This window comes from Nannobrachium achirus, assembly GCF_963921795.1.
Source record: "Nannobrachium achirus genome assembly, chromosome: 16".
NCBI lineage: Eukaryota > Metazoa > Chordata > Actinopteri > Myctophiformes > Myctophidae > Nannobrachium > Nannobrachium achirus.
The window spans coordinates 27,510,930-27,537,579 of record NC_137823.1 but is presented as its reverse complement, the minus strand read 5'-3'; the positions used below and the strand labels follow the sequence as shown (position 1 = coordinate 27,537,579).

The 26,650-nt window shown below is 42.5% G+C and overlaps 1 protein-coding gene across 1 annotated transcript; it reads left to right on the top strand.

The window, feature by feature from the left end:
- Positions 1-8,121: 8,121 nt before the first annotated feature.
- LOC308300937 (adenylate cyclase type 8) lies at positions 8,122-26,074 on the top strand (the record flags this gene model as incomplete). The annotated part of the gene is made up of 20 exons (XM_080744834.1): positions 8,122-8,277; positions 9,056-9,799; positions 10,343-10,492; positions 15,105-15,244; positions 16,030-16,141; positions 16,354-16,481; positions 17,218-17,376; positions 18,673-18,907; positions 19,511-19,690; positions 20,427-20,527; positions 21,537-21,738; positions 22,323-22,430; positions 22,665-22,822; positions 23,002-23,083; positions 23,307-23,465; positions 23,662-23,808; positions 24,144-24,236; positions 24,429-24,543; positions 24,722-24,924; positions 25,856-26,074. 20 exons carry the CDS (start codon positions 8,122-8,124, stop codon positions 26,072-26,074), a joined length of 3,591 nt encoding a protein of 1,196 aa, XP_080600960.1.
- Positions 26,075-26,650: the final 576 nt, after the last annotated feature.

The following is a 26,650-nucleotide window of genomic DNA, read 5'->3' as shown; positions in this document are numbered from 1 at the left end:
CTACACTCTGCAAACACCAGCTAGTTCGGCAGCTAATCCAACATGTTGGCCGGTGTGGCCATACTCCCTTCAGATGCATGGCTCCATGCAGGGATTCCCATCCTGCTTTAAACAGGTGTAGCCTATGCTATTATTGATATCATGCATGGATGATATTCTGATGCTATTGCTCACTTCTAATATATGCCTCTTTTCCCAACATTGCTGCTAATCATATACTAATGCTACTTTTACTCTGCAGGCAGGTTGGAACTACTGAGTATATTTGTGTATTAAGATTAATGCTTTGCTCATTCAGGAATCATGTCAAGTGTTTACAGGAGTAGCACTGCCCCTTTAAGGGCAGAGCATAAGGGGAGGTGGCTGCATCTGGGCCTGTTTGGCCATGCAGAAGCCTGAGTCCGAGTGTTTGTTGGGGACCTGTCCTTGAGGAGTGGTTCAGCTAGTATTCGGTAAGAGTCTTGAATCAAATATTGATGCTTAGATAATTCAGTGGTACAGCATTTCAAGATGTTAGAAGTTTTATGGAGGGGGTTTAAATGTTTAATGGTTAACATATGCCTTTCATGGGTGTAAGAACTTGTTACCATGAGAGAGATTGTCATGTGCTACAGTTGAATTAGTCCATATTCAACTAACTTTGGCTTTATAAACACCATAGTTAATGTCCTATGTGGTGGAATGGTGGAAAGTTGATAAGGGAGGTTGTTAAATGGGCAATGCATCATGGGTAGTGTAGTCTATGTACTGCTACCATACACATTCACACTGTTCTCAGTCTAGCAGTGTTGCCAGGTCTGCCCATTATAAGCAACTCGGTCTTGTTTCCCCATAACTTCTAGTTGTGGGTTGTTTTGTTCGGGCTTGTTCTGAAGTAAAGTTGCTTATTTGGCTTGCTTTCAACATCCTTCCAACATGCTTCCTGTTAGAATCAGCCTAGTCTGTGTGCAGAGTGGGTTAATTCCCTTTTTGAGCCACATGAGGTCAAGCAGCTACTGTGTGTGTAGTGTGGGGAGAGTTGAAGACTTGTTAGAAGGTTGCATGGGAAAAGTACAGTTGCATGATGGTACAGTTCTACTAAAAGGAGATCCTAGGAAGCTCTCCCTATTTACTCAGGAACCTTTGAGAGAGGTTTGAGTGAGAGGGATATTCCAGCATGGTGAGAGGCTTGTTCACTGCTAAATGCTAATGTTAGCGCATTTGGAACCTTTGAGTTGTATAGAGTAAGAGGATACATTCCAGCATGGGGAGAGGCTTGTTCACTGCTAAATGCTAATGTTAGCGCATTTGGAACCTTTGAGTTGTATGGAGTAAGAGGATACATTCCAGCATGGGGAGAGGCTTGTTCACTGCTAAATGCTAATGTTAGAGGCTAATGTTAGTAACTCGGGGGTTGTCATGGGCTCATGCTACAACGCTATCATGGGAACACTGGAATGGCCATGTGAAAAGCTTGTTCACTGCTAAATGCTTATGTTAGCGGCTAATGCTAGTAACACTCAGGGGTGCCATTGTCTTATGCTACAAACGCTAGCATGGTAACACTGAAGTGGCCATGTGAAATGGATAAACTGAGTTGATTATTGTATCTATGCACAGCCAGTACATGCTGAACGTTGTTCGGAACAGCGTTAAACACTTGTTCTGTAATTTTGCACACGGTGGAAAAAAAAAAAAAAAAAAAAAAAAAATATATATATATATATATATATATATATATATATATATATATATATATATATATATATATATATATATATATATATATATATATATATATATATATATATATATATATATATATATATATATTTACTGCATAGGCTGGCTGCTGCTTCGATTCTGCCATTTTGCTGTATGCTCAACTTGTGCTCATGCTAAAGCTGCTACATGTCTGTTGCTAACATCATGTTTCATTTCCAGGCTTCTGCCATTTTGCTGTATGCTCAACTTGTGCTCATGCTAAAGCTGCTACATGTTTGTTGCTAACATCATGTTTCATTTCCAGGCTTCTGCCATTTTGCTGTATGCTCAACTTATGCTCATGCTAAAGCTGCTACATGTCTGTTGCTAACATCATGTTTCATTTCCAGGCTTCTGCCATTTTGCTGTATGCCCAACTTATGCTCATGCTAAAGCTGCTACATGTCTGTTGCTAACATCATGTTTCATTTCCAGGCTTCTGCCATTTTGCTGTATGCTCAACTTATGCTCATGCTAAAGCTGCTACATGTCTGTTGCTAACATCATGTTTCATTTCCAGGCTTCTTTCTTTATCAGTTGTGCTGCTATGCTACAATGATCACATAATTGTGCTAATGGCTCTTGTTGCTGCTGCTTCAGTCAGATACTATCATGTGTCCTAGAATTTCAGCTATTGCTAGCTCCACTCAACCTGCTGCTGCCTGCTAGCATAACTGCTAATAATTACAGCTAATGCTACTGCTAGTTAATGCTAACATCATGTTTATCATTACAGCTCCATGCCGGAGCTGTGGCATGCCCACTGCTACGGCATCAGGTTTTATCATTGCAGCTTCATGCTAAAGCTGCTTCATGTTCCGCTAAATCGTGTTTTTCTATATAGCTTCTTGCTGAGGCTGCTAAATGTCTGCTGCGAACATCATGTTTATCTTTTCAGCTTCGTGCTGGAGCTGCTGCATGGCTGCTGCTACAGCATGTCATTGCAGCGTTGTGCTGCAGCTTCTGTGTGTTTTCTGCTAACATGTTTATCTTTATAGTTTCGTCCACTACCGTATAATGCCATGAGGCCAGTCAGGAGTCGGTTGGCACTGCAGAGGGCATTGCTACTACAGCTTCAGCTAACGCTACTTCTGCTGCAACCATGAGCCTGCCTGCCTGTACTCCTGCCTGCCTGCACGCCTGCCTGCCCACCTGCTGCACGCCTGCCTGCCTGCTGGCCCGCCTGCTTGCACGCTACAGATTCAGCAGACAGGGGAGTGGCTGCCTGCCTGTTTCATGAGCGACATCGATGTGTCGCGATGATCGAGGATTCTGGATCGAGGATACTCACCTGGACCTCCTCCCGAAGCCATGAAAGGCAGGTCATTCGTTAATCAAACTGCATCTTCATCTAAAGGCATAATTATATGGCTGATAAGTCAGATGTATTATATAGATTGCGTGGTTGTGGATGATAATAATAATTATAATAATGATGATCGTTGCAACAAGTCTCAAGATGATTCTAAGTATATTTCAGCAGCACCTTATGCTTGTATGAGTTCATTAATATTCAGCCGGGTGGTGCATCAAGGCAATCCAGACTACGTTCTCAAACTAATACTTCTTTCTATCCTCTGTCATGGTATCTGCCTGGCGTCCTCTGGCGAGGCAAGCTGTATCGGACCTTGGAAGGATGGCTACCAGAGATGCTTCCTGCAGCATCGGGGATGGCTCCACACCTGTACATCTCTCTATGCATACAACCGGGCTGGCTCCAACTCGGAAGTTATGGACGCTGATCCTCAGCAGCTATGAATGTTACTCGCCAGGAAGGAGGTCATTCTTGTTGCTCAAAAGCATGAGCGGCATTAAGTGAGGAGACGGTCGGCTAATTAATTGCTCAAAGGTGGTTGGCACGGTTATCACAGCTGTTAATATCAACTTCCAATTGCAGGGTCACGTCTACCTAGCATGGTGGGTAACCTCAAACAGCTCGCTCCCCCTTTAAGGGATGGGGCACAACTCGGCAAGCGTAGCTGATTCACTCTTCTTCGCAGTGTAGGATGGCTTAAGACCAACTGCTTAATAAAATTTGGTTCTGCGTTAGAACCGCTCGCACACACAGCACAGCAAGCGTAACTGACCCACTTTATACACTAATGGTAGGATGGCCTTTTCTTAATTTAAGAACTGCTTCTTAACGGAATAATTATTTCAAAGGTCGGCAGCGTCGCTTCGCTGCCTCTCTTAGCTATTTCATTTCACTAATCATAGAATGGTCTCTCTTTTAAGATGCAGCATGTATCTTTTAGCATAAAATAAATTTGTCAACGCAGAGATCGCAGCTAGCTGCTGCTACACATAGTTACTGCTAAGCTTAGGATGGCTTCTCATGGTTCAAGACTCTGCAGTCTTTTACTTTTAATCATGTAGAAGTCTGCAGTGGCGCTCTGCTGCTACACATAACCAGAGTCTGACTGACACAGGTTTTATGTGGCGTTGGGTTCCGTGTTTTGGGGGGTTTTAAAGCGCTCTCTGGTTGGCCGAGCCCTGCCAAGACAGAGCAAGCTCATTAGTTTTGGGGGGTATTGCTGCGTTCCCTGATTTTGCTTAGCATGCTCAGAAATGCCTGCACAAAATTCAGGGAGCATCTCCGATCGCGGAGCCCTTCAAACGCCAAGTTTAACTGTATTCCATTTATGCAATAAATGGTTAAATATCCTTGCCAATATCTTGCCGAGTCTATCTGTTCATTATGTTATTAATTGTTATATTCTTGACGTGAATGTTCCTGCCTAAAATAAAGCATAGCGTAAGTTTATGCAGGGCATGGGAGTCAAGTCGCCGCCAGTCTGAGTGTCAGTTGTCAGTCAGCTCTGTTCTCATACCTCATTAACATATCTGCTGGTCATTATGTCACATGACTGCCATACTCCAATCAGAGCTCTCAATCAGTAGGGAAGGCTCCTTTAAATAGAGCTTGCTTTCCCTACCAATGCTTGGTTCCGAAGCTTCGGAATCATTTGCTGCTTGCTTCCTCCTCCACCCCAGCCTCCACCTTTGCATGATCACTCTGGCTAAGCTCAAATACTTGTGATTGTCTGATTAAGTTACATGTCAATGTGGTTAAGCAAGTACTGTGATCTTGTCTAAGTTTCATGTCATGTTGTTAAGCTCATACTGTGATTTTGTCTAAGTTCATGTCAATGTTGTTAAGCTCAATACTGTGATTTGACTATGTTACATGCCACGGTTATTGCTATTCTATCCCTATGGGGGGTATTGCTGCGTTCCCTGATTTTGCTTAGCATGCTCAGAAATGCCTGCACAAAATTCAGGGAGCATCTCCGATCGCGGAGCCCTTCAAACGCCAAGTTTAACTGTATTCCATTTATGCAATAAATGGTTAAATATCCTTGCCAATATCTTGCCGAGTCTATCTGTTCATTATGTTATTAATTGTTATATTCTTGACGTGAATGTTCCTGCCTAAAATGTTGATGCCGTAAAACATCAAACGCAGTATTTTGCATAATGGGCATACGTGTGTATGCCAGCATTACATGAAACAACATGACTCCAGACTTGTGACTTACTTGACTTGTGACTTGTCTCGAATGACTGAGACTTGTCAATTTCTGTCAAATGACTAAGACTTGACTTGGACGTGCACCAAAAGACTTAAAACAGCTCTGCCTTTAAGGCACAATGGCAATGGTTGCTGACTAAGTAATCCTCTTTGGATCACTCTTGAAGCTTTGCTCTGTACCAATACCCTGACTCTCTATGCTGTTAGTGAGCCATAGCCCTGCCAGAGCAACTTGTTACATATTTCCTGGACATTTTTATTGTATTTTGCTTTGTTTTTCATGATTGTTGTCCCTACACAGCAGGGATTGTGTCACTTGTATTTTCTCTATTGTGGATTTTGTCTTTTTTCACTTCATTTCTTCATACTCTCTTGTTTTCAAGTACAAAGAAACAAGCAAAAGTGGATTATGGGGGGGTCAAGAGTACCCAGTTTGAGTATCTGCTATGGCAATTTACCTTTCGACAAGTGAGGACGGGACATACAGTGTGCAAGTCAATGCAGGTCAGTTTTGTATTTGAGTGCCGGTGTGTACAATTGGGATATTTAAATGATGAAGTCTGCGTAATCTGCATATAGTCCTGACATTTTAGTTATAAACAATTAATAGAAGGAAATCAATGTTTATTACTCGATGAGACTGCAATAATGTTTACTCTCAGTGGCCGTAATGGGTTTGTAAGCTACTGATCTTCATGGCATAGAAATAGACTGGAGAGAACTTCACAAGCACGGCTCTGTAAGACTATTCCTAACGTCCAAACATTCACTACTATGGTTATAGGTGGGGAGATAATTCAATTAATTTAATTCAATATTCATTGCGAACAAACAACCTGCAAGCCATGTCTACAGACATCTTATAATGATATCCAGTCTGCCTGCTATAGATCTATGTTGAGTTGTGACTCTATGTCAAGCCATGAGGAGTTTAGCTCTGGGCTTTAACCAGCTCATGTCTAAATATAGCAACAGGCAGGGTGGGTGGAGTCTGTTTAAGGTTGTGTACCTTGTCCAACACGTGGGAACTTCTCCAAAACATTAAATCAGGGGTCTTCAACGTTTTCAGGCCAAGGACCCCTTAGTTGAGAGAGAGATGAAGCAGGGACCCCCACAACCTTTTCATAGATTCCATATAGTTTCATCGTTTTGACAGCACAATCATCAGTGTATTTTGGATTCATGTCAATTTGTGTTTTCAGATATTTAACCACTTGAACCATCAATACTTAATAAACTTGACCTTTCACTCTGTACTTAGTCTGCTCTTTTCCCCCTCTACACCAAACATCTTTGCCAAAAATAGCCGATCTACAAGCTCACAACGCCTCGCAGCGCGAGGCGTTGTGAGCTTGTAGATCTGCTATTTTTGGCTAAAGTTCTCCAAATATAGATGCTAGGGTTCAAGTGTTTTTTAAAAAAAAAGGAGAAAAAAATAAGTTTTATCACACAAAGATTTGGAGGACCCCCTGTAGTAACTCTGAGGACCCCCTAGGGGTCCCGGACCCCCTATTGAAGACCCCTGCATTAAATCACAGAGATAATGTATCTCATATGTAAAAGATTGTTTCGGGGTACCATGTGGCTTTGCACTGAGCATGTACCGGTACGTGGGTTGCTAGGATCCAAGTTCTTACTCGACTTCCGTCTAGTCTTGTATGTCTTCCCTCACTCTCTGGCCTTGGTTTCTATATACTCACTTATCTAGTGCCAGCAATATTCTCTTCAATTTCTCTTCATTTTCTGTTAAAGAGAAAAAACAAGATAAGTCCACTGGTGCACCGAACCTACTTAAATGCTCTTACCCACATGCTGAATATGCATACCACTTGATCATAAATTAGGGGGGCATGTTATAACACCCACTAAACACTATATACTGTATGGGCACTTCTTTGTGCTTTGAACAAAGACTTTGGCACACCACTAAAAGAAATGGAGAGATTGTAACTGGAAAAAAAGGATGTAAAAAGAACATTAGTACTAAATAAACTTAAACAAAGTAAACATGTTTGTTTTGATATTTGAGGATTCACTCTTATTCTTGTTATAATATAATAATAAGATAAGAGAGTCACAATAATTTAAAAAGAGCTACAATTAGTGGAAAGCTTGCACAAAATAATTTTATCCACTCTTTTATGCCTGGTGTAAACTTACACTGAGAAGCTAAAAAAGGTTGGGATCAATGGACCAATATCTTTAGCCCCCTCATAAGACATATATTGGTTATGGTTATATGACACTAATGTAATTTGTATGTTTCCTGCACTGGACAAATAATTTCTGAATTACAGTATAGGTGAAAGAGTGGCTTGAAATTACTGTAGTATTCATGGCTTTTGTTTATTAGCAGAAGTTAATAATATAGGTCCATTGATCCCAAAATCATTGGACCTTTTTTAGCTTCTCAGTGTAAGTTTACACCAGGCATAAAAGAGTGGATAAAATCATTTTGTGCAAGCTTTCCACAAATTGCAGCTCTTTTTAAATTATTGTGACTCTCTTATCTTATTATATTATAACAAGTTTGTAATAATGTTGTTTTTGCAGTAGTTGTTGTAATTGCTGTAGTTGTTTATACATTGATGTAACCAAATCAGTATCACCGTCTTCAAAAGACAACTGTCATCTGTTTATGGCTCATATGTTTATTTATTGTTTATTATAAGGATCCCTCTGTTTGTGGTGTGATTGAAAAGCATGGCCCATTGAATTGCATACGAAAAAAGTCACTGAAATGTACTACTTCTAATGTCATCATCTCTCTTCAACCACCACAGGGAATGTGGCCCTGCTGTATTCCCGTAGGCTGAAACAAGCAAAGATCGACTAAGGTCATCGTCATGGTGACTTTTGCGGAGACGTCGGACATCAGTCCAATGGAGTTGCTGGAGCCCTCCTGCCTCCAGACGCCCCTCTCCCCAGGGCTGCGACGCAAGAAAATGATGTGGCAAAATGCTGTTAAACACATCATCATCCAGCAGGAGCTGAGTGAGCAGGTGAATAAACAATTAACGTTTTATTTGGCCATGCAAGGCATTGAATTCCCATGTTTCGCAACCTTTAATTTACTGGTGATACATCATTTACACATGAACTTAACAATTGGACTTTGCGAATTACAGAGAAATGTAGACAATGTATAGGCTACTGTATATAAAAGTGAGGAGGCAAAAGACTGTATAGGGACAATGTTCAAATGGTACCATTTATATTAAGTTTAACTTAGGTTAAGTTAAACTTAACTGAAGTTAAAGTTAAACTTAACCTAAGGAATGTGTTGCTTTTGGTTCTAATAATAAATGACTTGAGATCAGAAATGGAACAGGGCATGATTACAAAAGTCCACTCGTCCTAGACAATTTGCCCTCCTGGCCCCCAAACTGTGGAATAGACTGTTGCACTAAAAACCACAGACTCACTGACTCCACCTAGGCCCATAGCACTTGTAGCTCACCTATACCCCCCATTGACCATACATGAAAGCCACATAGCATTTCTTCTTAGGATTTATATAAAGCTTTTTTACTGACAGGTGCTCGGCCTACCTACGTTATTTTTGTCTAGATTGATATTTATACGCATTTGATGTACTGATGTATTGATGTATTATCTTGCTGATTGTATTGATTTATCGTATTGGTGTATTACCTTGCTTATTGTATTGATGTATTAGTATTACCTTGCTTATTGTTAGTCCCTCTGGATCAAGAGCGTCTGCTAAATGCCTAAACTGTAAACTGATGTTACAGTGAATGTTATACTGTGCTTTGACAGGTGGGTATGGAGCCAGCACGTAAAATGTTTGTGACCGATGCCTACATTGAGGGGATCAACAAGCAAATACGCAACAAGGCCTCGCGTGGGTTCACCAAGCGGAGGCCCTCCACCCGCATCCACCCCAGCCACGAGCGAAGTTCCACCAGCAGCAGCACGAGCACGCACAGCAGCGTCGGGGGCCTGAGTGACTACATCACCGATGCAGACTTCTTCGTCCGCTGGGGCGACACCGTGCGTGGCGTCTACATGCCCACGCTGAGACACACCTTCAAGTCCCGTGACCTGGAGAAACTGTACCAGAAACATTCCTGTCACCAACGGCGCACCTCGCTGGCCGTCACCAATGTGATCGACGCCGTTGCAAAGCTACACATACTGGTGCTGTACCTGGCCGTGGCTCCTGATGCCGCCACGGACATCCTGCATGGCTGGCTGACGGGCATCTTCATGGCATTGGCGCTAGCGGTCTGTGTCTTCGTGTTGATGTGCAGGGACTCCCCTCGCTGGCTTCGTTACGCTGGCCTGGTCAGCTGGCTGTCCCAGACCACGCAGGTGCTCGGCGGGCTGGCATACGGCCTGGAGAAGGACCCGTCGTGGTATGTGCTGTTCACGTTGTTCGCCACGTACACACTGCTCCCGCTGCCCCTGCTCTGGGCCATGTGCGCCGGCTCCCTCACCTCAGTGCTACACCTGGCGATGGAGATACTGCGCCACTACAATGATGCTGTGCTGTTGAGGAAGGTGAGAGAACCAAAACGGTGATGTCTTTTTTCCACAGCTTTGACCATAGTATCATACATAAACATACACCCTATTTCCCTATTGATGTGTGGGCCATGACTGGAAGAATAAGGTCGCGGATACAAGCGGCCGAAAAGAGTTTTCTCAGACGGGTGGCTGGCATCTCCCATAAGGTGAGAAGTTCAGTAATCTGTGAGAGACTCGGAGAAGAACCGCTGCTCCTTCACTTGGAAAGGAGCCAGCTTCAGGCATCCAGTACGGATGCCTCCCGAGCGTCTCCCTAGGGAGGTCCTCGCTGCATGTCCCACTGGGAAGAGACCCGGGGCAGACCGAGGGCCAGATGGAGGGATTACATCTCCAAACTGGCCTGGGAACGCCTCGGGATCCCTCAGGAGGAAGTTGCTAATGTTGCTCATGAGTCGGAAGTTTGGAGCTCTCGCCTGGAGCTGCTGCCCCCGTGACCCGACTACGGATAAGCGTTTTTTTTTTTGCTCCAGGGACTGGAAGTGAATGAGTGTATAAAGTAATTTGTGTTTGCTACAGGTGTTTGCCAAAGGCCTGCTATACCTGGGTATGAACACAGCAGGCCTGTTCATTCATTACCTGACCGACCGCGCCCAGAGGCAGGCCTTCCTGGAGACGCGGCGCTGCATCGAGGGACGCCTCAAGCTGGAGCAAGAGAACCAGAGACAGGTGTGTGTGTGTGTGTGTGTGTGTGTGTGTGTGTGTGTGTGTGTGTGTGTGTGTGTGTGTGTGTGTGTGTGTGTGTGTGTGTGCGTGTGCGTGTGCGTGTGTGTGTGTGTGTGTGTGTGTGTAGGATACTGTGGTATCCACAAGTTTCCTGCAGTGTCCCATGAGCCCTTGCCTGAAAGTTGGGCATCACTCCCTGTTCCTCTTATAGCTGTGCCATTCGTGTGATATCTAAAGGTAACTAGAAATACTGTTCCTTCGAAACAGTGTGGGCTCGCTTCCAACCCAACAAATAGGATACTTTAAGGTACTGTAAGGTACAGTACCTTACAGTATTGTACTGTACCTTACTATACTGTACTGCACCTTACTGTACTGTACTGTACTGTACTGTACTGTACTGTAACTCACTGTACTTTACTGTACTCTACTGTACTGTACTTTACTGTATTCTACTGTAACTTACTGTACTTTACTGTACTCTACTGTACCTTACTGTACTGTACTCTACTGTACCTTACTGTACTGTACTGTACCTTACTGTACTATACTATACTGTACTCTACTGTACCGTACTGTACCTTACTGTACTGTACTCTACTGTACCTTACTATACTGTACTTTACTGTACTCTACTGTACTTTACTGTACTCCACTGTACCTTACTGTACTTTATTCTACTTTACTGTACTTTATTGTACTTTACTGTACTCTACTGTACCTTACTGTACTGTATTGTACTTTACTGTACCTTACTGTACTGTACTCTACTGTACCTTTCTGTACTGTACCTTTCTGTACCTTACTGTACTTTACTGTACTCTACTGAACCTTACTGTACTTTTACTGTACTCTACTGAACCTTACTGTACTGTACATATTCTATGTGTTCTAGATCTACATTTTTGATTCTGTGTTTGGGAACCAGCAACTGTCAAATGGACTCCAACTGTAGTGGAGTATATTGAGTGCATATACTGTAGGCTAACAATCCCAGATCACATCTGTCCTCCACTATGTCTATAACCAAGGCGTTCTTCTATGTGGCCACTCCAGACTGAGGAGTGGAGCATGGCTTTTATTGTGTTTGTGGATCTGACTTGGAAATGCATTGGTTTTGATATCTCCCTGACAACCAACAACAACCACTAATATGGCTGACTGTCCCTGCGGGCTCTAGGATATATGGCTATGGGATTTACATCCCATCGCCCGGACTTGATTCTTGATCACAGCTGTGTAATCAGTAGAGTGGAGAGGGACATTTATTTATAGTTTTAACTATAACTATAGTTTTATACATCACACAGCTTAGACATTTGGATCAAATCAGAGAGCAGACCTGTGTGAACGCAATGATATAGATAGCATATCTGAAGTGTGAACACTGCAGCCACAGCGCCTTAACATAAACATGGGTCTATTATCCTTCTCTCCACTCTGTCCCCACTCACTAAACCCATTGGAAATGCATTGGGTGCTTAAAGTTAAACATTTTTATTTTTTTATATTTATACTACAAAACATTTCAAAACCAAAAGTACAAGCACACGTGTCCTCAGTAAGCTGAACACATAAAAATTTGAATGGTGTTGAAAGGTGTAAGCGTTTAAGAGATGAAGCGCGCCAAAGTTTTGAGGAGATACACATATAGCTATAAATAAATAAATAAATAAATAAATAATGAAGATAACATACGTGTGCTCGCCTTCCAGGCGAGCCCACAACTAGAATGGGTTGCTGTTGCTGCTGCGAGCCTGTCACACCTGCATCTCTGTATGGTGATTACGTTGTGCTTGTTAAAGGGCCATTTCATGCATTTTGCATCATATGATGCAAATTGCATCACTAGTACATGCTGAAATACTAAAATATCACAAAACACAGATTGAACACAAAAAATAACTCAGGATTGTGTTGATCGTGTCCCAAACAACAATAAAATAAGATCTGGTTGTCCCAGAGGTGAAATGGCCCTTTAAGTGCTTTGAATCAGCTGTGTGGAGGAAGTGAAGCCCACATTAACACGCACCCTTTTCCCCTGGAAGTTTGTTGGGAAACTTGTGGAGGTTGACAAACGGTCATTACATAGCCTACTGTATCTTCTGACCTTCCTGGTGACCATTGACCATCCCCATGTTTTTATATGCCTAAGATTTTGTCATCCACATATACTGTGTAGTTGGTTCCCTCTATAAGTAATGAATAGGCCTATGTTAGTTGTCGCGACCATCAGGTCGCAGGTTACAGTTACTATGAAAAGCTCCACCGGCTGTCTGTCCGTCTGTCCGTCCGTCCGTCACGTCATGTCACGTCACGTCACGTCACGTCACGTCACGTCACACTTTTGCCACTACTCTTATCTCTGCCACCGTTGGCACTATCAATGCCAAACTTTGCACACACACCCCTTGGATGGCAAATCACAACCTCCAGCCCTCTTCTAGCGCCACCATCAGGCCGATTTTTGTAGAACACATTTTTGGACACTACTCCTAAAGATTTTAGCCAAAAATCACACAAAGCGGTACACAGTATCTCTAAAGGCATGTCATCAACATGGATCTGTCCCATTTCCCATATTCCCTCCTGATTGGCTACTATCGCTTATCTCCCGATTAGGGAGTCTTACTGGTTTTATTCAGAATTTAAGTCACAGCCCATGAAGCTAGTCTGGCACAAATGGTCGGGCCTATATGGGGAGTTCTTGGTTCAATAGGCCAAAACATGAAGCAACCTTTTATAGAGAGACCATGAGCTGGATTTGAATCATTTGGGGTAGCGGTTCTTCCTTTGCCTCCTGGGAGAGAGAATCTCACTGCAAACGGAAACGGTTCATGATTTGTGGCATTTTGTGCAAAACAGCACAAGTTTCAGGCCGATACCGAAAACGATCTACTTATCATTTTTCAGGTAAATTACAAAACCTTCTATAATGGCTATTAAATGTCTAAATGTGTGTATTATGTATTCTGTCGCAGATGGTTAATCTCAAGAGGTTATTCCCAATAAAGAATTTAAAAATACATAAAATAAAATACAAATGGTAAATTTATATAGCACTTTTATCCAAAGCGCTTTACAGAGATTGTGCATTACATCAGCCATTCACGCACACATTCAAATCATGCAAGGCACCAACCTGCTCACCGGGAGCAATTAGGGGTTCAGAGTCTTGCCCAAGGACCCTTCGACATTAACTTCGATTCGAACTGGGAACCCTTCGGGAACCCTTCGTGCTCTAATAATGGTTTCTCTACCCCTGAGCTATGCCGCCCCACAAATATTGCCCACACAGACACTAATGTGAACCAATCCAGTATGATTCAATGTAAATCTACAAGGGACCCCTTGAAAAGGAGATTCATCTTAAGGCTTTATTTCCAATAAAGAATTTCAAAATACATCAAATAAAATAAAAAATACTGCCCACACGGACACTAGTGTAGATTAATCCAGTATGGTTCAATAAATCTACAGGGGAACTCTGGCAAGTGGCTGTCCATGCGGAATTAATGAACTACTTCAAATTCAAGTCATACTTCATCAAAATTCAAAGCGTCAAGTGTCATTATCTGTGGGTTGCAAATTGTCTGTGTCCAAGTGTCATGCTGAATTTGGTTATGTCCTTCTGTGATCATCATATTATGCAATATGTATTGTACTTAAGTGTCTTTAATGAGAGCCTGTTGCAATAATTTTACTTCTACTCCACTACCTCTCAGAGGAAAATATTTTACTTTTACTCCAATACATTTATTTGAAACATTACTTTGAAGATTTGATTATTATTACAAAACATACAGTAATCACTTCAGCCCTATATACACTTTGACCATTTGAAAATAGCCGATCTATAGCTCACAATGCACTGCGATCTTGTGAGCTTGTAGATCTGCTATTTTCAAAAGATTTTTATACATTTGAAAAATAGGACATTCTGCCTATTGAGTACTTTTGGTACTTTAAGTACATTTTTATGCCAATACTTTTGTACTTTTACTCAAGTACATTTCGAATTCCGGACTTTTACTTGTAAGGCTGAAGCCAATTCTGCCAATGCATTTCAATGAGAATGGAGCGTTTTTTGCAGAAATCCTCTACTAGCATGAAAATGCTCCATTCTCATTGAAATGCATTGGCGGAAGGGGGATTCCACTCTCAGCAGGTACATTGGTGTGGCTTAAGCCTAAGGGTGCCCTCAGACCAAAATACCTATGAGAGTGGAATCCGCGTTCCGCCAATGCATTTCAATGACAATGGAGCGTTTTTTGCCAGTAGAGGATTTCTGCAAAAAACGCTCCATTCTCATTGAAATGCATTGGCGGATTCCACTAGGTAGGGTGCCCTCACATCAAAATACCTAGTGGAATCCGCCAATGCATTTCAATGAGAATGGAGCGTTTTTTGCCAGTAGAGGATTTCTGGAAAAAAAGCTCCATTTCATTGAAATGCATTGGCGGATTCCACTCAAGGTATTTTGGTGTGAGGGCACCCTAACAGAGTATTTCTACGTTGCAGTATTGAGTATTGATACTTTTACTCAAGTAAAACATGCTTGTACTTTTTCCACCACTGTTCTTTAATGAGAGGCTGTTGTTGTGTGTGTGAGCAGGAGCGGCTGGTGTTGTCCATCCTGCCTCGCTTCGTTGCCTTGGAGATGATCGCTGACATGAGCTCCTTGGATGATGAGTCTCTCAGTCTCAGTCCCCAAGAGTTCCACAAGATTTATATTCAAGAGTACAAGAATGTCAGGTACAGGTCTGCACTCACGCACACAGAACACTGCACAGCATACGTTTAGAAATAATGAGTCTGAGGAAAACAATCTTTTCAGGCTTATGGATTTAGAGCTTAGAGTGGCGATGTGACTGTAGCAAAAGACACTTAAAGTACAATCACGTCACGCACCTATGCCTTTTGAATATTAAACACAGTATAACACAAGTGTTACAACTATAATCATCCATCATTCTAGATGTTCCGTATTTATATATAAAGACACTTTATAAACTGTATAATATATGTTTATAACTTTATAAAGTATGGTAGTTTTAATGTGCTGTTCCGCTGAGCTTATAATGCATTATGACCAGCACTTATAATACATAATAAACTTTGTTGTTATGTTGTTATGCATAATTATACACATTTATAACAAGTGTTATGAAGCCTTAGTTATAATTGCATTATAATTCATACATGGGATTATAATGCATTTTAAGTAAAGTGTTTTCATTACGTTTAATGATTTGTTGTTTATCTACAGTATGACCATTTACTCTTTTTACTGTATACAGTATATTGATACTGTGTCTGTATGTCGATACATTGCTGAGGAGGGCCTTCAGTAATTATGTCCAACAAGTTTTGCTTTTATATGATTTCTGAAACAGCTTTTGCAAAGCTGTGTCTAACATGAATTTCATTTAACTCTACTGTGCAATTCATACAGTACAGAATAGGTTGTTGTTTTTGCTACTGGAGCACTGAAGAAACAATGCTCCAACTCTTACCCTCTCTTTTCTTCTTCTTTATAGTATACTTTTTGCCGACATCAAAGGCTTTACTCTGCTGTCTATGAACATGTCGGCCCAGGAGCTAGTTCAAACCCTTAATGAACTCTTTGGAGGCTTTGACCGCTTGGCAGAGGTGACCGCATGCACAATTTGACCGGATATCAGTTGAAATATGAAATATACTTTTTCTGCCATACTTTTCACACAGCACACCATAAATGACAGGTTTATCATGTACTGTAATGCTAATTTCATAAGGCTATTAGTTTCATATTGTGTTCATTTGCCTTCTCGCCATTTCTTGAGCAATGTTTCTAGTGCACCCTCTTCTCTTTCTCCTAACAGGAACACAACTGTATGCGGATAAAGATACTAGGAGACTGTTACTATTGTGTGTCAGGAGTCCCAGAGCCGCAGCAAGCACATGCACGCTACTGCGTTGAGATGGGCCTGGCTATGATAAACACCATAAGGTTAGTCCATCTGCCGGGGCGGTGGCAGCCATATTGGAAAGAGATTGGGCCTCTTCCTTACTTCCTTCACAGGTCTTACCAATGATGCTAATTAAAGGCACTGTTCCATTCTGGTCAAACAGAGTCAAGGTGCTGATATTGTGCATGTCTGCTCCCTGGATACACTCTGCCACTACAACAAAGTGGGGGACCCTCATGGTTCCTTGGGGTGTGTAGGGGTCCATTTTGTTCCATTTCTACACTTTAGAGTTATACAGGTCCTTGAAATTAAAAAAAGTTGAGAGCTTAAGTGTTACAGTATAATTAGTGAGACGTAAAGGAAGAAAGGAGTCTATTGGAGTCTTTGCTTTTACAGGGATTTGTAGTGTTATTTATAAATATTTATGAATCTACAAACTACTTTTTCCCCCTTTTCATGTTAAATTATTTTAGCCTCTATTGAGAAAGAGGGAATATTCAGTTTCACAGCACAACATCAAACACATAAGAACAATATACAACACACAAACAATATATCAGCGCAGCAGTTTGTCTAATGATGCAATGGCTGAGTAGACAAAACTCCTAGGCTACTAAAGCAATCTTTGTCCAAATGGCATAACTGTAAAGTGACGGTGAGTGCTAGGCGTGTGATGGCTTTGCTAGAATTATAATTCAGAAAGTGTGGGTGTGAGAAGGCCAACCCGTGGACAGAACATTAATTTGGATGTTCTGCTGTCTGTCCTGCCAAAATTAGATATGTGAGAAAGCAGCTGCAGTACGACATGGACATGCGGATTGGAATTCACTCCGGCTCGGTCCTGTGTGGGGTGCTGGGCCTTCAGAAGTGGCAGTTTGATGTCTGGTCCTGGGACGTAAGCATCGCCAACATGCTGGAGGCAGGGGGCATACCAGGGTATGTGTACCGCTAGCAGACTAGCTGTCTCTCCAGGCAGTAGCCACGAGTCCTTGAGTGGGTTCCAATTTAAGGTGGTTGCACACTGCTGCGTTTTTCGTTGCGAAATGCGTTTTTCAGGGCAAGGAGAGAGAGAGAGATAGAGAGAGCAAGGGACCGAGTGGTGCGCGAAACGGGCGGCAGTGTGCAAACGTGACTGACATAAAGTGAGGTTGATTTTTTTATTTGCGTGCTCCGAAATTCACCCCGATATTCGGCCCGAAAAACGCAGCAGTGTGCAACCACCTTAAGGGGTCCCCAGCGAAATTAGTTAATATAGCATAAGAACTGGTATTACTACTGTAAACCTATGCTGTACTTTGGCTATTTGACTTGCGAGCTTGTACATCTGCCAAAACATTTTAACAACCCAAACCTTCTATGGGGGTCCCTGGCACAAAATATTTTCTGATGGTGCCAAATACATGACAAATGAAAATAGACACTGCAATAGAACATATTTCTGTTGGGAAATGGTCGCTCTTTCCTTATCTAATTTGGTGACTATCTGGGTTAGTATATTTTTAGATATAGGCTGTGTTTGACATCTACCTGCTATCCTAGTTGTAGCAATTGTTTTGCTGGCACTTATTTGTTTTACTGATTATACAGAGTGTTTGTTCAGTTCATGCTGCACTTTTTAAATCACTCTGGATAATAGAGTACACTAGTGTAAATGCCTAAATGTTTTATTTTGCTCTGATACTTTTGTGTTCTTTTAAAATATATTTGTATAATAGTACAGTATAGTATAGTATATTACAAGATTAAATTTCCTACCCAAAAGACAAATCCAGCATGTCAGATAGTAAATGGTGCATTTATATAGCGCTTTTATCCAAAGAGCTTTACAGAGATTGTGCATTACATTCACCCATTCACGCACACATTCATACACCGGTGGCGGAGGAAACCATGCAATGCACCAACCTGCTCACCGGGTGCAATGTGGGGTTCAGAGTCTTGCCCAAGGACCCTTCGACATTAACTCAGGGGGAGCCCGGATTAGAACTGGGAACCCTTCGTGCTCTAATAACGGTTTCTCTACCCCTGAGCTATGCCGCATAGTTACTCCGGTTTGGTTTTAGATATCACTGGACATATTTGTAGACACATAGCTGTACAGTGTGGGCGTGTGTGCGCGCATGTGTGGGTGCATGTGGGCGGGCGGGCGGGCTGGCGTGCATGCATATATATATGCTGACCTGTCGGGTATCAACATAAAGCCTCTCTTCATGGTCCCTCTGTGTCATCCAGACGGATACACATCTCCAGGGCCACTCGGGACTGCCTGCAGGGCGTCTATAAGACTGAGGATGGCCGTGGCTGTGACAGGAGCGAGTTTCTACGCAAACACAAGATCGACACCTTCCTCATCTGCCCCCTGGAGGAGAGAAATAAGGCTGAGCATGTCACGCCCCCTAAAACCCAGAAAAGCATCCGCACCTGGAACCCAGAAATTCCATTTGGCAACATCATTGATATGAAATGTGTAAGATGACTGGGAAGTGCATTGTACCATTCTGTGTATCTGTGGCAGTGGCGTCAGTTCAGCAAAAGCTAAGGTATGGCAACATGACTCGTGTCTTGCACAAGCGCCTTCACTTTTTTTTTCCTGGAGCCAAAGTATGGCAGCTGCCATACCTTGCCATACCCAATTGACGCCTCTGATCTGTGGCATCACAAGTGGGTCCTACATTCCTAAGGCTGCCAGAGAGGCTACCAAACAAGAAAGATTTGTGACGATTCGTTGATTTCCCCAAAGAACTCAGTAGGCCTATAGTTCATGTGGTGGGTGATATGAAATGTAAGCATGTCATATAAACTTTAAGTAGGAAACAGTATGAAAACACCTTTATATGAGGAACATGCCGTAATGAGACCACAGTTTAGTATACTCCTGGATCTAACGCCTTAAAGTTTAAGTTAAGTACTGTTTAAGGCTTAAACAGTACATAGTTGCTTGTTGCTTTTTTTCACTGAATGTTTGCCCCCATAATAGGGCCACTAGGGTCCATGTAATGTAATGTAATTAGTAATTATTACATTATGCCCTGACCCATTTAACCATACCTCCTGTTATCTATACTCACAGATACTGGCCTCCTTTACTAATGGCTCCATGCCACAGCTACCAAACGAACGGCAGTCCACCTCCAAGGAGATTAACAAGCGCATTGAGCATGCTATTAAAGTGCGCAGCAGTCAGCGAATGCACAGGGAGCACATCACTGCTGTGACACTGGTGTTCAAGGACACACATCTTGAGACCAAGGTGAGCTGGGAGAACTCGTTTTAGATGGTGTTGTGTACAGTGTACAGTGTACAGGGTGTACAGAGGTATACTATTAGACCAGTGGTTATCAAACCTTTTCATTTCAAGTAGTCCTACTCTGAGAGTAGGAAGAGGAAGCAAATGGTCCATTTGGTTCCATTTACACACTGTTACTGACCTGTAAGGGTCCATTTGGAAGCCCCTCAAGGAATCCTAAGGGTCCCTGCCTGGACCGTGCATTGAGAACCATTGCTATAGTTGATGTTGCATCTAAATATTAAAGAGGTGGTGCCATAGTTTTGTACTTTTTCTGTTTTGTATACGTGTGTCTATAGGCCCCCAAGTAAGGTTATAAAAAGAGTCAAAAGGCCCAATTGAAATACACTGCTTTAATGACACCATAAAATCATCTCCTCCCCTTTTTACCATACCACAACACTGTGGGTGTGGCTAACTTCAGCTGGGTCACCACCCATCTGAAAACCACGTATACTTAATGAACAGGTGGGTGTGGGCACATCAAAAAATACAATTTTAACACTTTCTGTACACTTTTTGGGAAATAAATCTTCCTCCAGCTATAATCATAATGCCTGATGATCATGTTTTAAGAGGGTGGGGAATCACAGCACCCTTTAAAGAAAACATGTCATGATAGTTCATGTACAGGATTATGGAGTAAGCTGTGTCTGTGTTGTGATACACATCATACAATATCTTCACTTTGTTGTCCCAGTTTTCCCAGGTGAGAGATGAGATGTTCAACTCCAACCTGGTCTGCTCCTTCATCATGCTCTTCTTCCTCATGGTTGCCCAGGCCCTCATCCCTGCCCCCAGGTACAGAAGACTGCTTTGTCCAGTGCACTGATGTTTTTGACAGCAAATTTAGATTTAGTTTTAGTCATTGTCTTTTGAATAAAATGTTATGTTTTATAATTTAGTCACCTGAAATTTTAGTCATAATTTAGTCACCTGAAAAGTTATTTTGGCAGGCCTTTGTGGCGTCATCATGAATGTTGCGACGCGTTGTGAGCTTGTAGATCTGCTATTTTCAGCATGCAACACCTGAGAGCAACCAAACATAAAATGACTCTTCTCCACTAGTCCCTCCCTAACGTCTAGTTTTTATTTTGTTGACGAAATTGTCAATATATTTAGTCTAGTTTTCGTCAGTGAAAAAAATGCAGTCGACAAACATTTTTCGGCATAGTTTTAGTCGACGAAATCAACACTGGTCCAGTGTCTCTATTCCTTTGTCTAGTAACATGCTTTCCAAATTACGCTCTATATACTTTGTTGTACAATAAATAGATATTTTTTTACAATTTCCTCAAATTAGAGAAGCCAGGTTTAATGTGGTCAAAAACACTGGCCTGGGCCGTGGGTGCAGCGGTCCAGAGCTCAGAGTAGCCTGACAGCGTGTCACGGGTTCGAGTCCCGATCCCGACAGCCTTTGCTGCGTGTCATTCCCTATCTCTATCCCCCATTTCTTGTCGGCCTACTGTCTATCCCTATCAGCAAAGACACACAACTAGCCTAGTTCCAGACCCTGAATCGCTAGCCACACCCCTTTAATTTTTTTGTTGAAGTGAAACGAAATGTCAATTCAGGCTGAGTGTCAGGCTAACACACAACAGTTGCCTGTATCCTGAACATCGCTCGTTTTACGTCTCTCTTTTTCCGCGATATGGTCCATTATGTGATTTTGACCTTGATTGACCTTGACCTTGACCTTTCACACACACACACACACTTCGCTTTTTTTCACTTTTATTTATTTCTTCCATTCTCTTTTTCTCAATTCCCCCTTGAAATCACATGTTCATTTGTCTTTTCTCTCTGCCAGGCCATACCCAGCGGTGGTCCAGTTCTCCATCTTCCTGCTCGCCTACACCATACTGTTACTTCTGGCCTTGGCCGAGGAGTTCAAGCACCTGCCCCTGGCGCTGCAGCACCTCTGCTGCTGGATCCACGAGAACAACAGCGCCCGCAACCTCCTCACCCTCACCGCCATCGCCCTCAACTTTGGCCTGGCCTCCGCCGACATGGTGAGGAATGCAATAGCTCAGTCTGTGGAGGTGGTGCTTGCCAGCAGTGGCATCAGTTCACTGCTGGCGCCTTCGCATGCGTGCAAGACACCAGTCATGTTGCCATACCTTAGCAATAGGCAAGATTAATTCATTTTAATTAGTACATTTAATTTTTTTCCCCTGTAGCCAAGGTATGGTAGCTGCCATACCTTGCCATACCCAATTGACGTCTCTGCTTGCCAGTGTCATCTGAGGCAGCCAGTAACAGCAACAGATTTGAATGGGAAACACATAGTATGACACCTCATGTGTTTCCGTTCAAATCTGCTGCTGTGCCAATCAAACCTACAGTATATGGCCTTGAGAACTGTTCAGAAACCAAGCCTTCACTGTGAATTCTGGGTATTGTAGGATCAAACAGCAAAGTGTCATGTTTAGAATGGGATAGGTTATTTTTGTTTTCTTAACCGGTAATTCTGTAAGCCGGTCGTTCTGCAATAAAAGTTAATATAGCAAATTGACTTAACATCTGACAGTGGCACACTCCTTTAAGTTTCTTTTTTTTTCTCATTTAAATGTGATGTTTTGCGGACTGGGTCCAGCTGTGGTGCATTCTTATGGACACTGACACAGGAGTGCCTGACGTTAAGGACAGGCTCATTACAGATTCACCAAACCAAAGGCCCCTCACAGCCTGCACATACCCTGAGGTAAGGACCACAGTGACTTGACCATCCTGTATGAAACGTCATTTGGATCAATCTGTTAGTCTGTGTACTGTGTAGTGCTGTCTCCAACCATAACACAGACATAAAGGCAATATATAACACAACTTAACAACATTTATATTGGCTCCACCATGGCTAATATAATCAATGTTACTTAACAACATTTTTCAATAAAACCTCTCGTCCACTGTTCTCCACCTGCCCCCCTTGGTGTAGTTCTTTGTGTTGAGCGTAGTGATCGCCATGGTGACATGTGCAGTGTTCCTGCGTCTCAGCTCTCTGCTGAAGCTGGTGGTGCTGCTGATGGTGGTGGTTGTCTATTCCTACCTCATCCACCTGGCCTTCTACACATTTAGCTACGACACACTGCACAGGTCTGGACTGCATATATTCTGTTTACTTCAAATACACACACACATCCACTGTTATACTCACCAAACACAAATACTTTATTGCATCATATAGTTTCACAGCTTCGTGTTTTGTTTTAGTTTTTTTTTTGTTGCTGTTATTCCGGTTCTGAACATCTATTTTAATCACATACTGTACACAGGTCTCACTATCTGAGGAGAAAAGGAATCGCCATACTTGTCATGGCCATGTTTCTTGTGGCTGTGTTCTACAATGGACGGCAGGTAGCCTATACCCCCACTTCCTTTAAACAGTTGAGGCACTGGGTTTGGCATGGTTTGCTTTGACTTTGTTGTGGTTTTGTTAATAGCAATTGTTTTATTAGTCGTAATTCCCATAATCTATTTGAACGTAACCGAGTCAAGTGCGCTGCAATATGGCAGGCAGACATGCCAGTCATTCCAGTTGTTTACGTGTGATAATGACGTATCGCCTCATGAACTCCAGTGGGAGGCCACAGCCAGGCTGGACTTCCTGTGGCGTCTACAAGCTCAACAGGAAGTCGAAGACATGAGGGATCTCCGGGAACACAATGAGTGTCTGCTGCACAACATCCTGCCTGCACACGTTGCACGACACTTCCTGCAGAGGAGCATGCATGATAATGTGCGGAAAATGCAGTTTGATGCTTTTTCTTTTTACCTAGACTACGACATATTAGCCTTTGTTTGACCTCTAGTCTAGATAACTGTGCCCCATTGGATCCTTCAATCAAATACCATGCCTTATTTGAACTACATTTGCTGGACCAACAACTAATGTTAACCATTTGACACATAATTCTTTCCTATCTCTGCTGCAGGAGCTTTACTCTCAGTCCTATGCTGAAGTTGGAGTCATGTTTGCCTCCATCGCTGGGTTCAATGAGTACTACGAACAGAAGGAGATCAAACACGAAGGGGTTGACTGCCTCAGAATGTTGAATGAGATCATTGCTGGCTTTGATGAGGTGAGCATAGGATTACGAATGGCGCGCGCTCTCAGGTTTTTTTAAACATGAATTTCCATCTTGGAAATGAACACAAACTAACTTCTTATGCGATGTGATGCGAGAGTGTGGTCAGGCCAACACCAACTCGGGACTCCTTGATCGCTGCCCACCACACTCTCCTATTTAACATCAGGGTCTTGAGCTCTTCAGTGTTGTTAGCTAAGCTGTCGCGCCACAGTGCATCTACGTACATTACTGTAGGTGGTGGTGCGCACCACCATATACTCCTTTTATAATCATTTATTTAACACGTAAACATGTTTTTCTTTTCTTTCTTCTCTTCTTCTCACTAGTTGCTAGAGGAGTCATACTTTCACGAGGTGGAGAAAATCAAGACCATTGGCGGTTGTTACATGGCAGCGTCTGGCCTGGCACCAGACAGACAGGTGGGACAGTGCAAACATGAAATAATCTGAATCAGTGATGAGTGAGAAACATAAATACAAATTTAACATGGAAGTGTCAGTGGGTTGCTAGTAAGTTATGTACACTGTAGATATGGTAGAGTATATACAACCTGATAGCTCTTTTCCAGTAATAGTATTGGGTACTATTCAAACACTGTCTTACACACACAGGGGCATATGGATCAGTGGAACCACCTGAGTGAGATGGTCCTGTTTGCACTGGCCATGCAGGAGACCATGAAAGAGATTAATAGGCAATTACCCCAAAAGTTTAACCTGCGTATTGGTAAGTAGCCATTCCTTTCACAAAGCCTACAGTTACACACATCCACTTACAAATCTAACCTGCATCACAAAGCAAGAACATGAGAAGACTCTAATTCTTCCTATAGATACTTCTCAAGCAATTGAGTTCAAATCCATCTCAATAACCTCATTAACTTCTTCTCTGGGCTGACAAAAAGGCATTGCCCATGGGCCAGTGGTAGCCGGAGTGATCGGTGCCACCAAGCCACAGTACGACATCTGGGGGACAACGGTGAACCTGGCCAGTCGCATGGACAGCACAGGGGTGACTGGCCGCATCCAGGTGCCTGAGGCCACGCGCAAGGTCCTGGCAGAATGGGGCTTTGTCCTGGAGCTGCGTGGTGAGATCTTCGTCAAAGGGGTGAGAGTTGCTCAAAGGTTGTACAGCCAACAGATAGAGCAGTGCTTTTCAAGCAAGGTCCATTATTTATTCAGCATTTGAGCCACAGACCACCATTTGATGAGATTTAGCCTCTCTGAGACAAAACGTAGAATATGTTGTTGCCGTTGGATACGATTTTCTCCACAATTCCATGCTGTATTGACGCTGGTATAGGAGAGATAACAGGCAAAACGTTGATCAAAATTCTTCTACATTCTCTAATTGAGTAGACTTGTTATAAAGTAAGTAATGTAGATGTTTAACAATATTTAACTCTTGAGGGTGTAAAATGAAACCAAATGAACCCGAAAGGGTCCATTTGGTTTCATTTTACACTCTCAAGAGTTAAAGATCTATATATATGGGTCCATTTGGTTACCAACTCTCCATCTTTTAGCTGGGGTTCCTCAAGGACCACTGGTGGTCCCTCAAGGACCACTGGTTGAGAACCACTGAGATAGAGGTTTGGGTTATAGTCGACTAAAGTCGAGACAATGAATGTGTTGAATTCACAATATCTGTCTGCATTCTAACTTTGATACAGTAGCATATCAGTATTAGCAGGATCAGAATCAGTTCATTGTCCAACAAGTACGTTCACACATGCAAGGAATCTGACTTGGTTGGTTGCTCTCAGTGTGCACAAAAATCAAGTAGCCCAAAATAGAAATAAACTATTTATAAAGAATAAGAAATCTAAATGACAGTGAATTAAACTGTACGCAAATGTTACTATTACAGCATGTTAAAGTTTGGGCATGAATATATATAGAATTAAGATGATGTAAACATGTGTAATTCATATCCTTTCAGAAGTTCTGATATTAGGTTTGGGTTGCATGTGCATGATACCAAAATGAAGAGAACACGAGTCATATCTGTCTAACCACCACCTTGTGTTATCCTATAGGTGAGCGAGCGCCAGGGGAAAGTCCGTACATATTTCATCAGCAGCGTGCGGAGTAAGAAAGCCAACCTTGAGAGGAACGGCACCACAGGGTTGCGATCAGGAGGCCGCCAAACGCTAGCCGCCGTTGTATTTAGTCTGGTGCAGGCCAGAAACAAAGAAAAACTGAGGGAGACCAATGGGGGGTTCAATCTGTCCTCATACCACACCACTCAGTGCTGAGGGACATATGACACTGGTGCAGGATTCAGCCCCCTCGCATTCTTTTGGTATGACACATTGTCATTGTTTGTGTACACAAAAGTGACTTAAAAACACTTTGGGATCAGCGTGCTTCAGAGATTACAGAGACCTGTTCAGAGATGCAAGGGGCTATTGAAGCCCATCAGAGGCTTCACTCCTGTTTGCATGCTATCCTCTCTGTGTGCGTCACATCTTCCTTACAGTATATAGGCTATATATAAAAAGAAAGACATCGAGGGAGAGTTGACTGCCCAAGAGGAACTCTTTTGATTTACAGTGCCGAACTAAAACTATTCATAAGGTTCCAGGACACCATACAGGATCAAATACGATACTCCTGGAGTGACCGCCTCTGGAGTACTATGTTTTATATGCCTCTTTCCATTGAAAGAACCTAATGGACCTCTTCAGCTTCACCAACTTTGAATAATCATGTTCAGAGCTCTGGTTCCCATATGAACACAGTATAGAACCTGTATGTACTGTATCTACACGCTATGAGTCTTGTTTCCATTGTTTCATTATACAATTATAACAAAGGCCGACATGTATGTA